This window comes from Xenopus laevis, chromosome 1S, assembly GCF_017654675.1.
Source record: "Xenopus laevis strain J_2021 chromosome 1S, Xenopus_laevis_v10.1, whole genome shotgun sequence".
In the NCBI taxonomy this organism is placed as follows: Eukaryota; Metazoa; Chordata; class Amphibia; order Anura; family Pipidae; genus Xenopus; species Xenopus laevis.
Window position 1 is genome coordinate 26,748,013 of NC_054372.1, and position 12,384 is coordinate 26,760,396.

The 12,384-nt window shown below is 38.0% G+C and overlaps 1 protein-coding gene across 3 annotated transcripts in view; it reads right to left on the reverse strand.

The window, feature by feature from the left end:
* Window positions 1-1,252: 1,252 nt before the first annotated feature.
* Window positions 1,253-12,384, reverse strand: part of LOC108705937 (BTB/POZ domain-containing protein KCTD8) — a 55,611-nt gene continuing 44,479 nt past the window's right edge. The window contains exon 2 of one of the 3 annotated variants that reach the window (XM_018242680.2): window positions 1,253-2,129. In XM_018242680.2, the coding sequence (XP_018098169.1) occupies window positions 1,669-2,129 (461 nt within the window). In that variant the 3' untranslated portion in view covers window positions 1,253-1,668. The remainder of the gene's footprint in view (window positions 2,130-12,384) is intronic. The other 2 variants (XR_001933947.2, XM_041579454.1) reach the window with 2 other exon arrangements.

The window sequence follows — 12,384 nt, forward strand, 5'->3', positions numbered from 1 at the left end:
TAATATTACTAGAATAGAAGTTGCAGTGGCAGCTGTTGAGCACATAAGGTCTCATCTGTCATAGATCAGTGGGACATTTCAGGTTTATAGTATAATTTTAAAAATATTCTTGGTGCAACTCTTATTTTAGAAATTAAACCCTTGCCTTCCTTTGACCAAACATATTTGTTTGTAATTTTTACTTACATACAGCTTAGGGATGGAACAAAGATGTGATAGGCTGGAGGCTTTAGGGGTTATTGTTGCGGTACATGCACATTTCTGGTAGGTACAAAGACTTTGTCAGGTTGCCACCTGTCCGGATTTGACCCGGACAACCTGGTTTTCAAAAGGGCTGCCCAGGTCAAGACAGTCTGCCCAATTTTCCAAATAAGGAAAACCGGACAGCATCTCCCCTGATTGACATGGCGATCAGCCAATCGCTGATCACCATGTCATAGTCCCACCCATGTGATGTAGCATAGGAATTGTCAGACGGCCCCTAACTGCTGAGCAGGGAAACAATCATACTTATGAACAGCAGGGGGAGCCCCCCCCTTACTTCCCAGCCATGCAGAACTCAAGCAGCTTTGTTTATGACGATCCCTAAGCAGCCCAGACCACACTGAGCATGTGCACAGTCTTAGTCTTGCAAAGATGTTTAACAAAGTTACAAGATGGTGACCCCCTGTGGCCAACTTTGAAAGCATAAATTATTTGTTTAATTAGGCTTGTGGTGCAGTAAGTTCATGTTTATATTTAGTATACAAAATACAGCATTTCTAACCTTATTCTATTTTAGACTTTACATGCCCTTTAATGAATTGCCGTAGGCCTTTGTGCTCCATTTCGGTGCGCCGAGACCTGTAGCTACCCCCAAAAACCCAGTGGTGCCTGCATTCAGCAGCACTGTATTCATGAGGAGCAGGCATCGAAAGGGACATAGACATCCCCCAACTGTAAATGACCTAAGCTACCAAGACAGAACTGGCTTGCATCCTCCGATGCTGTTGATGGCTCATTGTGCTAGATTTTATTATTTCTTATTATCTGGCGCACAATGCAACCTGCAGCTAGACCATGGCACTTGCAATGGTAATTGACCCCTGCCTTCAAGGCTTATTACCTTCAGGGATCTATTAGAATGTTGTATCTACACATGCAAATGTCCTAACTCAACTTTTGTATAATAGTGCCCTTATTACCTATGCTTTAAAGTAAAAAAAAAAAAGGACAGGACATATATTTTAAATTAAACATTATCTCCATGAAATCTGATCACTGTACTAGCTTTATTTCATTCACATTTACATGAATTAGGAAATGTGTATTTATCATATCTACTGAATTTACACTTGCCATTTGTATCATAAAGATTTTCACAAAAAAAAAAAAAATCATATTAACAGCTTCAAGTGAAAAGTTATTTCGATAACCCAATACTAAATACAAAGGTGACATTAAAAGTTATCAACTTGTAAAATTTAAGTCATGCAGAATGCTTTCCCCTTAAAACTGCTTCCAGGCAACAAAGTTATTATCTTTGACATCTCAAAGTGTGGAACATAAAGGAACCCTATGATCCATATGCAGGAATCCATGTGTTCTTGTATAGGTCCTTATGAAGAAAATACATTGGCTGCATCAAGATACAAACAACATACATAAAGGATGCATTTTTAAATCTTCCTATGAATCATATTTTTTTAGTAATTCCATCTGCCATGGGCGTTTCTGCTCAGGAAAAAAATCTGGTATTTTAATTTTTTGAAACTCCTGTATACATTTTTTCATTTCTTCTTCAATGCTTGGTTTCTCACATACTTTCCTTTTAGAAAGGTTTGTTTCCCGGGACCTACTAATTAAGCTTTGAAAGAGCTCACTATTCCTACGTTTCTCTTGTGGTTGTACCCATTGGACATGGTTCTTCTTGGAAGGACGATCCAAAGTTAAGGTATTTGGTTGGTGAGTGGCCGATTGTGAAAGAGCGGGTGTATTCTCTTGGGGGGTGCTGGCTTCTGATTGGCTATCACAGCTTGATGTAGACAAATCATTACACGAAGCTCCACTTTCACTTCCTTTATCTTCTACTTTTTCTTGTTTTATTTCTTCGCAGTCCTGTTTTGTTGACACTGGTTTCTGTGGGGATCCTAAAAGAAAATCACATTTGGTTATTATTTGTGTGGATCATTTCTATGCAACAGAGCATTTTGAAAAGTAATATTATTCATCAGACAGTTCTAACATTGCACAGCACATCTTTATTACATGCAAACCACAAGTCAAAATATTTTCTCAAGGGTGGTGGGTCAAAGCAATATGTCATCCAGAAGTTCCATGGACACCTAGGAACAAATCTCCTTTAAAGGGCATATAAAGTCTAAAATAGAAGAAGGCTAGAAATGCTGTATTTTGGATACTAAATATAAACATGAACTTACTGCACCACAAGCCTAATCAAACAAATAATTTATGCTTTCAAAGTTGGCCACAAGGGTCTGTCATCTTGTAACTTTGTTATACATCTTTGCAATACTAAGACTGTGCACATGCTCAGTGTGGTCTGGGCTGCTTAGGGATCGTCATAAACAAAGCTGCTTGAGTTCTGCATGGCTGGGAAGTAAGGCGGGGGCTCCCCCTGCTGTTCATAAGTATGATTGTTTCCCTGCTCAGCAGTTAGGGACCATCTGACAATTCCTATCCACAGCAGTAAATGAAGGGAGAATGTCACTGCATACAGTCAGGTTTCTTATAAAACCGGTACACATTTTTTAATCAAAGCATATTAGAGATAGGTTTCTTTTTCATTAAAGAAAGTAAAAATGGGATTTTATTTTTTTGCCTTTACATGCCCTTTAACAAAATAGTTTCATAAATAGAAACCACACAGTGTACGAATGCAAAATGTCATTCCTGAAGAAGAGATATTTCACCCAGGAACATTCCATCTTTCAATGATCACATCAGTGGCGAGAATGGGGTTTTGCATTTAATTTAGCATGGGATTACAGAATGTTGTCCATACTTGCTCAGACGTTGTATAAAATACTGTTAAGTGTTAACATGGATGTGCATGTTTGGCCAATCAAAATCTGAAGTGATCACACCAAGGGGCACATTTACTAAGCTCGAGTGAAGGATTCGAAGTAAAAAAACGTAGAATTTCTAAATATTTTTTTGGGTACTTCTACCATCGAATAGGCTACTATGACCTTCGACTACGAATTTGATTCGAATGATTCGAACTAAAAATTGTTTGACTATTCGACCATTCGATAGTCGAAGTACTGTCTCTTTAAAAAAACTTTGACTACATACTTTGGCAGTTTAAACCTACCGAGGTACAATGTTAGCCTATGTTGACCTTCCCCATCAGTTTTCTAAGGTTTTTTTGATCATAGGATTTGCGGTAAATCCTTCAAATTCGATGTTCGAATTCGTAGGATTTTACTTCGAGGGTCAAATTCTAGGGTTTATTAACCCTCGATATTCAACTCTTAGTAAATGTGCCCCTAAATGTGAGCAAGCAAGAATAACCAAAGATCTCTGTACTGTTTGTGGGTGTCAATAACTGGTTGAGTAATACACACGATTGTACATCCAGCACATCCAATGAATGATCCAAACACACACAACTATTGCAGTAGAACCCCACAATTTGTCATGTAGGATGGGTGGTTGGTGCCCTGCTACTTGTATAGCTTAATAGGACAGATATCAGTCCTACCTTCAATTACCGGGCTGAGGCTGTGTCAAGGTCATCTTACCATATCTGGCCTATGATATGCTCAGCCAGAAACATGTAGGGAAACTAGTCAGTAAAGGCCCTAGTTAGACAACATAGCAATGGAAGCTACTGGGACATTCACCATTCGTTAACTTTTACTTAAAAAGCAATTTCACTCAATAATCTGAATTGAATGCACTTGCACTTACAAATGCCTTTAAGACCATTGAAAATATAACTAGCTGCTTTGTGTTGTACAGTATTATAAATCTCGAAATTCGAATTAAAACTCGAATCAAGTTTGAATAATAATAATAATTTTGACCCAAATTTTTTTTTTAAAAATTCTAATTTTCACTTTGACTTTGAACTTATCAAGGGTCGAATAGTAAATTCGAATTTGAAGTCAAATTTTTCTAGTGTCAAAATTCACACATTCAAATCTAATCCCCCTTTTCACATGTAAATTCGAATGTGAGATTTATCATACCTCGACCATGGAAACAGTCCTAATTTTTATATTTGTCACCTAAAACCTGCCAAGTCAATTTATCATTTATAAGTCAATGACTGATGTTAATAGCCTTCCTGACATTCAATTTTTTTTTTCGGGAGAAAAACTTGATTCGTACTAACCAAATACAAATCGAATACGATTTGGATTTTTGGGTCGGAACCATTCAATCGAATATTAGACATTGAAATATTTTCTTAAATAACCTCCCAGTCAAATTGTGAGTATATTTGTATTAAAAAATACAATTCACATGAATTTGAAATTCAACCTTATATAAATGGGCCTCAAAGTATAGGGATCCAAATTACTGAAAGATCCCTTATCTGGAAAACCCCTGGTCCAGAGCATTCTGGATACGATATGAACAGCACCACAATTGTAATAGAAGTTAAAATGCCTTTATTGCTCAAGTGACGGGCATTACCGCAACGTTTCAGGCCTCATTTGGCCCTTTTTCAAGCTGGTGGAAAGTGGCCACTGGAGAACTTGCACCCATCCAAAGAAAGTAAGAAGATTTAACAAGGTTGTGCTGACTATTTTTTTCTGCATACAGAGCATTCTGGATAACAGGTCCCATACCTGTATAGCATCTATCATCTATAACCCTAAAGGCTGATAATAATAATAATAATAGTAGCCAATAAAATTGTTTTGCCACCAAAATGGGTTTGAGTACAAGGTACTGTTTCATTATAACAGAAAAAAAGGACATTATTAAACTAAATACTGTTTATAATGAACTCTGTGGAAAATGGCCTTCCTGTATTCCTATAAGAGTTTTGGGATATACCCAGTAGACCAGGACAAATAGCTTTTAAAGCATTGAACAATGTTTATTGGAAAAAAAAGATTAAAGTCTGGGGATAGTTTTAATTTAACAAGTATTAAAAATTAAACATAAAAAAGCAAGCATATAAATTAAAAACCAATTACATATACATATCATTATATATATATATATTTATATATATATCTTATTTATTTATTTTTTTTAAACCGGCTACTCTTTTATACAGTAATAGTTTTTTTTTTTAAATAGATCAGTTTTAAGCTTCTCTGCAGTTATTTGTCTTTTTTTCTCTTCGTACTTCATGTTTGTGCGCATTTATTTTTGGCATCACTAGTGTGTGGCCCCATCCTAGCTTGCAATCATTATACCCACTTTATGTTTATAAATATGCAGCAGGGGATCCAGATTGCTGCTGTGTGTCATTGTGGACTATGATGGGCTCTGATGGTTCTCCATTTATATACTGCTGCTTTTTATATATTTCTTTTCATATAATCACAAAAAAGATTCTTTCAAGATTCTTTACAAACATATTTCGCATTGCTATCTGATTAAACATAATAACTTTTTCAACAACAAACATCCTCATAAGGTTCCTTTCTTCATATAAAATATTGTGAAGAAAATATACTTCTTTTAAAAGACACATTTGTGTTTTTATTTTTTATTTTTTTGACAGTCAGGTGATGTCCATTGACATATTTGTGTTTTTATTCATCTATAAAGGAGTAGATCAGTTGTAAGTTAACTATGTCACAGAACATGCAGATTTATCAAAATTCAAATTTCTAATTTTTTTTTTGTAAAAATTAGAAAAATAAATAAAAACTCAAAACTCAGTCACTTGAAATGTGAAAAATAACTAGATCACAGATACAAACTTTATATTCAGGATCAGATTGGAGCGTCCAGGCCCCCCCGGGGATGCAACTTCAAGGGCCCTCCTTATGAACTAGAGGGCCACTTTAGCGGCAAATCCCCCCCGCATTACATACCGCATATCTTTGTACTTTGTGGCTGTGATTGGGGAGAAGGGATGGTCCGTGTGGTGGGTGGTCTTGAGTTGGTAGAGCCCATGTAAATATAAGCTAGCTTATCTAATGCAAATGTAATACTTTAAGGGGCAGATTTATCAAGGGTCGAAGTGAGTTTTCGAAGTTAAAAACTTTGAATTTCAAGCTATTGTTTGTGTTCTTCGACTAGGGAATAGTCCAACTTCAATTCGAATTTGAAAAAAACTTTGAGATTCGAATATCGAAATTTATCATGTACAGTCTCTTTAAAACTTCAACCATTCGCCATCTAAAACCTGCCGAAGTGATGTTTTAGCCTATGGGGGACCTCCTAGAACCCATATGGAGTCAATTGGTGGACTTTGAGAAATCAACGTTTTTTTGGGGAAAAACTATGCATCGAAATAGATCGAATGCGATATTCCTTCGATCGTACGACCCAAAAAAAACGTTGACACTTCGGTTGTCCTTTTTGAAATCGAATTTCGAAGTTTTATCAATTCGAAACTCAACCCTTGATAAATATACCCCTAAATGTTCCCAACACTTACAGGCAGATTTATCAAGGGTCGAATTTCGAAGTAAAAGGAGTTTTTTTGAACTTGGAATAAAAAAGACCAATCTAAATTTATTAAAAAAATTTCTAGTGCATTTGATCAAATTCGAAACAAAGTATTTGCCCCAAAAAACTTAAATTTTTCAAAGTCCACCAAATTCTAGGAGGTCCCCCATAGGCTAAAACAGCAATTCGGCAGGTTCTAGATGGCGAATGGTGGAAGTCGAAGTTTAAAAGAGATAGGACATGATAAATTTCAATAATCGAACAGTCACATTTTTTTCAAATTCGAATAGAAGTTTGGCCTACACAAAAAAAACGGAATTCAAATTTTTTTACTTTGAATTTTTACTTCGACCCTTGATAAATCTGCCCCTAAACATGACAAAATCTCTACAGGCGTGGTCCAGACATGTAGCCAGTTGAGAAATGTGCTTCAGGCAGCAGCACCCGCAGGTTGACAGAGGAGGCAAAAAGCCACTCCTGGTAACTTTAAAGGAGAACTAAACCACCCAATAGTAAAACCCCCTACCCACTACCTCCCCCTCCCTGCTTCCCCTCTATAGGTAATTACCCCTGAATGTGCCCCTAATTCATTACTCACGTATATGTACAGAGTAAGTGCAGTGGAGCTCATGGGCGCCATCTTCCGGCTCTTCAGTGTTCTTTGGGTCCTCTTCCTTCACTTCGACATGCACAATTGCTACAAAACCAGAAGACTGCTCCAACTGTGCATGCGCCAATACAGTGTTCACTTACCGAAAAATACCAAAGAGCTGGAAGATGGCGCCCATGAGCTCTGCTGCGCTGACTCTGCACCTATATGTGAGGAATGAATTGGGGCACTTTCAGGGGTAATTATCTATGTGGGGGAAGCAGGGAGAGTAGTGGATAGGGTTTTTTTTTATTATTGGGGGGTTTAGTTATCCTTTAAGAGCTGATCCACTAGTTAGTGTATGTACATGAGCTAGGAATATTCCTCTGTTAGTTATCCAAAGCTGCTATTAGTTCAGAAGTGTCACTATCACTAATGCTGCTTACCCTTAGCTAAGCATTGGATCATTGGCTGTGCTCCTCACACGTGTTCAGAAATAATCCAAAACATTATCAGAATTAATACACAATCTGTGCCGTTTGGCATGACTTCAGTAGGCCTATTCTCCTGTATAAAATTAGATCACGTTAAAGCAGTTTATTCCACAGCCTGTGAAACTTGGGGTATTTAATTTTTTGTTTGTTTTCTGATCTTATTTTCCTCATCTTCTGCTGACAGACTGACAGTTACAACATCAATGGAACAGGCTGTAAAATCCGCTACATAATTACACACTAAGGGGCCGATTCTCTAAATTCGAGTGAAGGTTTCGAAGTAAAAAAACGTCGAATTTCGAAGTATTTTTTGGGCTACTTCGACCATTGAATGGGCTACTTCTACCTTCGCCCACGACTTCGAATCGAAGGATTCGAAGTAAAAATCGTTCGACTATTCGACCATTTGATAGTCGAAGTACTGTCTCTTTAAAAAAAACTTCGACCCCCTAGTTTGGCAGATAAAAGCTACCGAAGAAAATGTTAGCCTATGGGGAAGGTCCCCATAGGCTTGCCTAAGTTTTTTTGATCAAAGGATATTCCTTCGATCGTTGGATTTAAATCCTTCGAATCGTTCGATTCGAAGGATTTAATCGTTCGATCGAAGGAATAATCCTTTGATCGTACGATCGCAGAATTTGCGCTAAATCCTTCGACTTCGATATTCGAAGTCGAAGGATTTCAATTCCTAGTCGAATATCGAGGGTTAATTAACCCTCGATATTCGACCCATAGTGAATCAGCCCCTAAGGATTCTGGTGCAGGACTGACATGAAATAGTGTGCGAATCTACATGCCAGACGCTTAGACTGGATCTAAATTTTTCTTTGACAATGCAGAATAAATGTACAGGTATGGGACCTGTTATCCAGAATGCTCGGGACCTGGGGGTTTCTGGATAACGGATCTTTCCATGATTTAGATCTTCATACCGTAAAGGGGTGGTGTAACTTTTTTATGTTATAGAACAGCCAATTCTAAGCAACTTTTCAGTTGGTTTTCATTATTTATTTTATATTATTTTATAGATTTATAGTTATTTGCCTTTTTCTTCTGACTCTTTGCAGCTTTCAAATTGGCGTCGCTGGCTCCCTTCTAAAAAAAACATGCTCTCTAAGGCTACACTTGTATTGTTATTGTTACTTTTTATTACTGATCCATCTATTCAGGTCTCTCCTATTTATATTCCAGTCTCTTATTCAAATCAATGCATGGTTGCTAGGGGAATTTGGACCCTAGTTACCAGATTGGTTAAGATGCAAATTGAAGAGCTGCTGAATTAAAAGCTAAATAACTCAAAAACCTCCAATTATAAAAAATAAAAACCAATTGCAAATTGTCTCAGAATATCACTCTCTACATCATAGTAATAGTTATCTCAAAGGTGAACAGCGCCTTTAAGGGTGGTGGCACACGCTCGGATTCGGGGAGACTTCAGGCGACTTTGGAAAATAAAGTGATCCGAGTGCCATCCCGTCGGCGATTCACATTCTAGCAGGTGGGGAGGCATTTCAGGAGATTAGTCACCTGAAAAAGAGTAGATTTGTCACTGGGCGACTAAGCTCCCTGAATCGGAGTGTGTGCCACCACTCTTAGGGGCAAATTTATTTATGGTCGAATATCGAGGGTTAATATCGAGGGTTATGTTAAATCCTTCGACTTTGAATATTGAAGTCGAAGGATTTACCGCAATTCGTTAGATCGAACGAAAAAACGGTCGATCGAACGATTAAATCCTTCGAATCGTTCGATTCTAAGGATTTTAATCCATCAATCGAATGATTTTTCTTCGACCCAAAAAAGATTGCAAAGCCTATGGGGACCTCCCCCTTAAATTGTGGTCTTGATACTGAGAGTATGAGGCCACAAGTTAGCAATGGGCAAAATAATTTTGACAGCTTTCAACTTGAACAAATGCCCTTAGACTCTATTGTATTGTGCGGTGCAAAAGTTGCAGCAAAAAAAGTTTTTTTTAAAGGTTTTGATAAAGGCCCAATGCTGTGGTGTAACAATGTACCCTTAAGAGGGGCCCAGCATGCACAGCCACCCTGATCTGCCCATCGGCTTTTGTTCCTCTCTACAAGCTCTCAATTAGGAGGTTGGCCGGGAAGTGGAGATTTCCATTTAACTTTAGTGTTGTTCACCCCCCTGACCCTGGGGTCTGCATGCTCTATATTTAATCCACTGGCCCAATGCATTTTCAGTTTTGTAACATTTTTGATGAAGTGGGGCAGATTCCCCCATCATTAGCCACAACATAAGAGACAAATATAAAATTATTTTTTATAGATTTATGATGCCAATATACAGTATGTTATTCTAATGTAATAACATGCATGTAATCTAATGTTCATTAGCTTTAGGCGTAACTGATACTATTGTTTAGGGCCGGATTTCCACTAGGCCGCGTGATCTTAAGGAACGTCAATCGGTGCTCATTTCCGCTCTGGCGCCACTGGCAAGATGGCGGTGCCCATGCCACACACATGGCACGTTCTGATGCCAATGCATCAAAACATGTGCAGCGTCATGATGCGGGCGCATTACACGTGCTAAGCATCATGATGCCGGTGCATCAAAACGTGGAGCGTCTACGTGCAATGTCAATGCACAATGTCATCATGCTCATTTTGGCATGAAAATCTGCCCATAAAAGATGCAAGTAACACCAAAAAATTAAAGTGTTTTAAAGCAATGCATATATCATGTAGTGTTGCTCTGCACTGGTAAACCTGATGTGTTTGCTTCAGAAACCTAACACCCATCCCTCCACATTCGCAAGCAGCCCCGCCCCCTTCTGACCTTGATTCCTGATCTTGACTTGACTGTTACATTGACTAAGAACCTTGCCGCCTGAACTGACCTTTGCCTGGATTGACTACTCTACCTCTTAACCCCTTGGATACCGTGAGTTGTGTTTGGAACCTGCTGCTTCCTCATTGGTCCGCAACTCCTAGCGGAGGCTTCGGCCCTGACATCTAACACCCATCCATCTGCATTATGCAGAAGCATTGGGAAGCTGTGTGTCCCTAGTTCTCTATAGGGATGCGGCTGGATAGCATGCCGCCCTAGGCCCCGGGACTTTGTGCCCTCTCCACATCCATAACATATTGTAATTATTTCCATTGTTCTTTCTTTACTTATCTTGTGAGATCCAAAATAAAAAAAGCAATTAAAGCAATTTGGATAATATTAAATATTTACAAATAAAAGTAAATATGAGAGAACATAAATATTTGTTAATTAAGGAATATTTTATTACCTAAATAAGAAGGAAAACTAATAAGCCTTCCTTGTGGTATTCCAAGTGCAGCTTTACTACTAATTTAAAAAGAAAGTGCACATACTGAACATTGTTTATAGAGACACCTTTGGGAAATAACATACAAGACAAATTTTTGTCATGGGCCATATCTGGTCTCATAATAACAATGTTCAAGGCAGTAACTATTATGAAAAAAAAATAGGTAAAATGCATTCTATATGATGAATATTTGACAAAATTCAGAAATATATATATCACATTGATCAGCACCGATTCGAACCTAAGCGCCGCCTGAGGCGGCTCCTGCAATGCCGCCCCCCCTCGCCGACTTACTTGTCGGGAGGGGAGGCAGGAACACTAATGCGGAGAGCGCAATTGCGCTCTCTCGCATTAGTAAAGCCGAATTTCCGGTTTAAAAACCGGAAATTCGGCTCTTAAAGGTGCAGGAGCGTCTTTTTGCCGCCCCTGGAAACCGCTTCGGCGTTGCCGCCTGAGGCGAGCGTCTCAGCTCGCCTCATTGGCGGCGCGCCCCTGACATTGATGAGCAGCCATGAGTCTTTGAATATTATATACACTGTAAAACAAGTACCCTTAGCACGTGGCATAATTTTATCTAAAATATAAATAGGGGACCTTGGGTTTTCCGGAGAAGGGGTCTTTCCATAAATTGGATCTTCATACCTTAAGTCTACTAGAAAATTATGTAAACATTAAATAAACCCAATAGACTGGTTTTACCTCCAATTAGGATTAATTCTATCTTAGTTGGGATCAAGTACAATGTACTGTTTTATTATTACAGAGGAAAAGGAAATCATATTTTAAAATTCAGATTATTTGATTATAATGGAGTCTATCAGAGACAGGATTGCAGTAATTCAGACCTTTCTGGATAACGGGTTTCTGGATAACAGATCTCATACCTGTATTTATCCACAGAAAACGCAGGCTTCTTATTCTCATTATTGATGAGAATAATCAAAATAACACAGAAATATACTCCGGCCACCATCTATTCATTCCTATGGGATTTCCAAAAGTGTATTTATCAATGGGTGAAATTTAAAGTTCACCGTTTGATAAATACTCTTTTAAAATAAGAGGGTGGGGCAATTTTCCATGGTGAGCTCAAATCTCACATTTTGATAAATTTTCCTTTAAATCTCACTAAGGGGGAGATTTATCAAGGGTCGAAGTGAAAGTTCGAATTTTCAAGTTTATTTTAGTGTAATTTGACTAGGGATTAGTTAAAATTAGATTTTAAAAAAAATTAGAATTTCGAAATTTATCATCTACTGGCCCTTTAAGAATTTGAATACGACTATTCGCCACTTTAAACCTGCCAAATTGCTGTTTTAGCCTATGGAGTTGTTTGGTGGCATCTGGAATAATAAAATTCGGATGAAAAAACTCAAATCAAATTTGATTCGAGTTTGCAGGTCGATCCT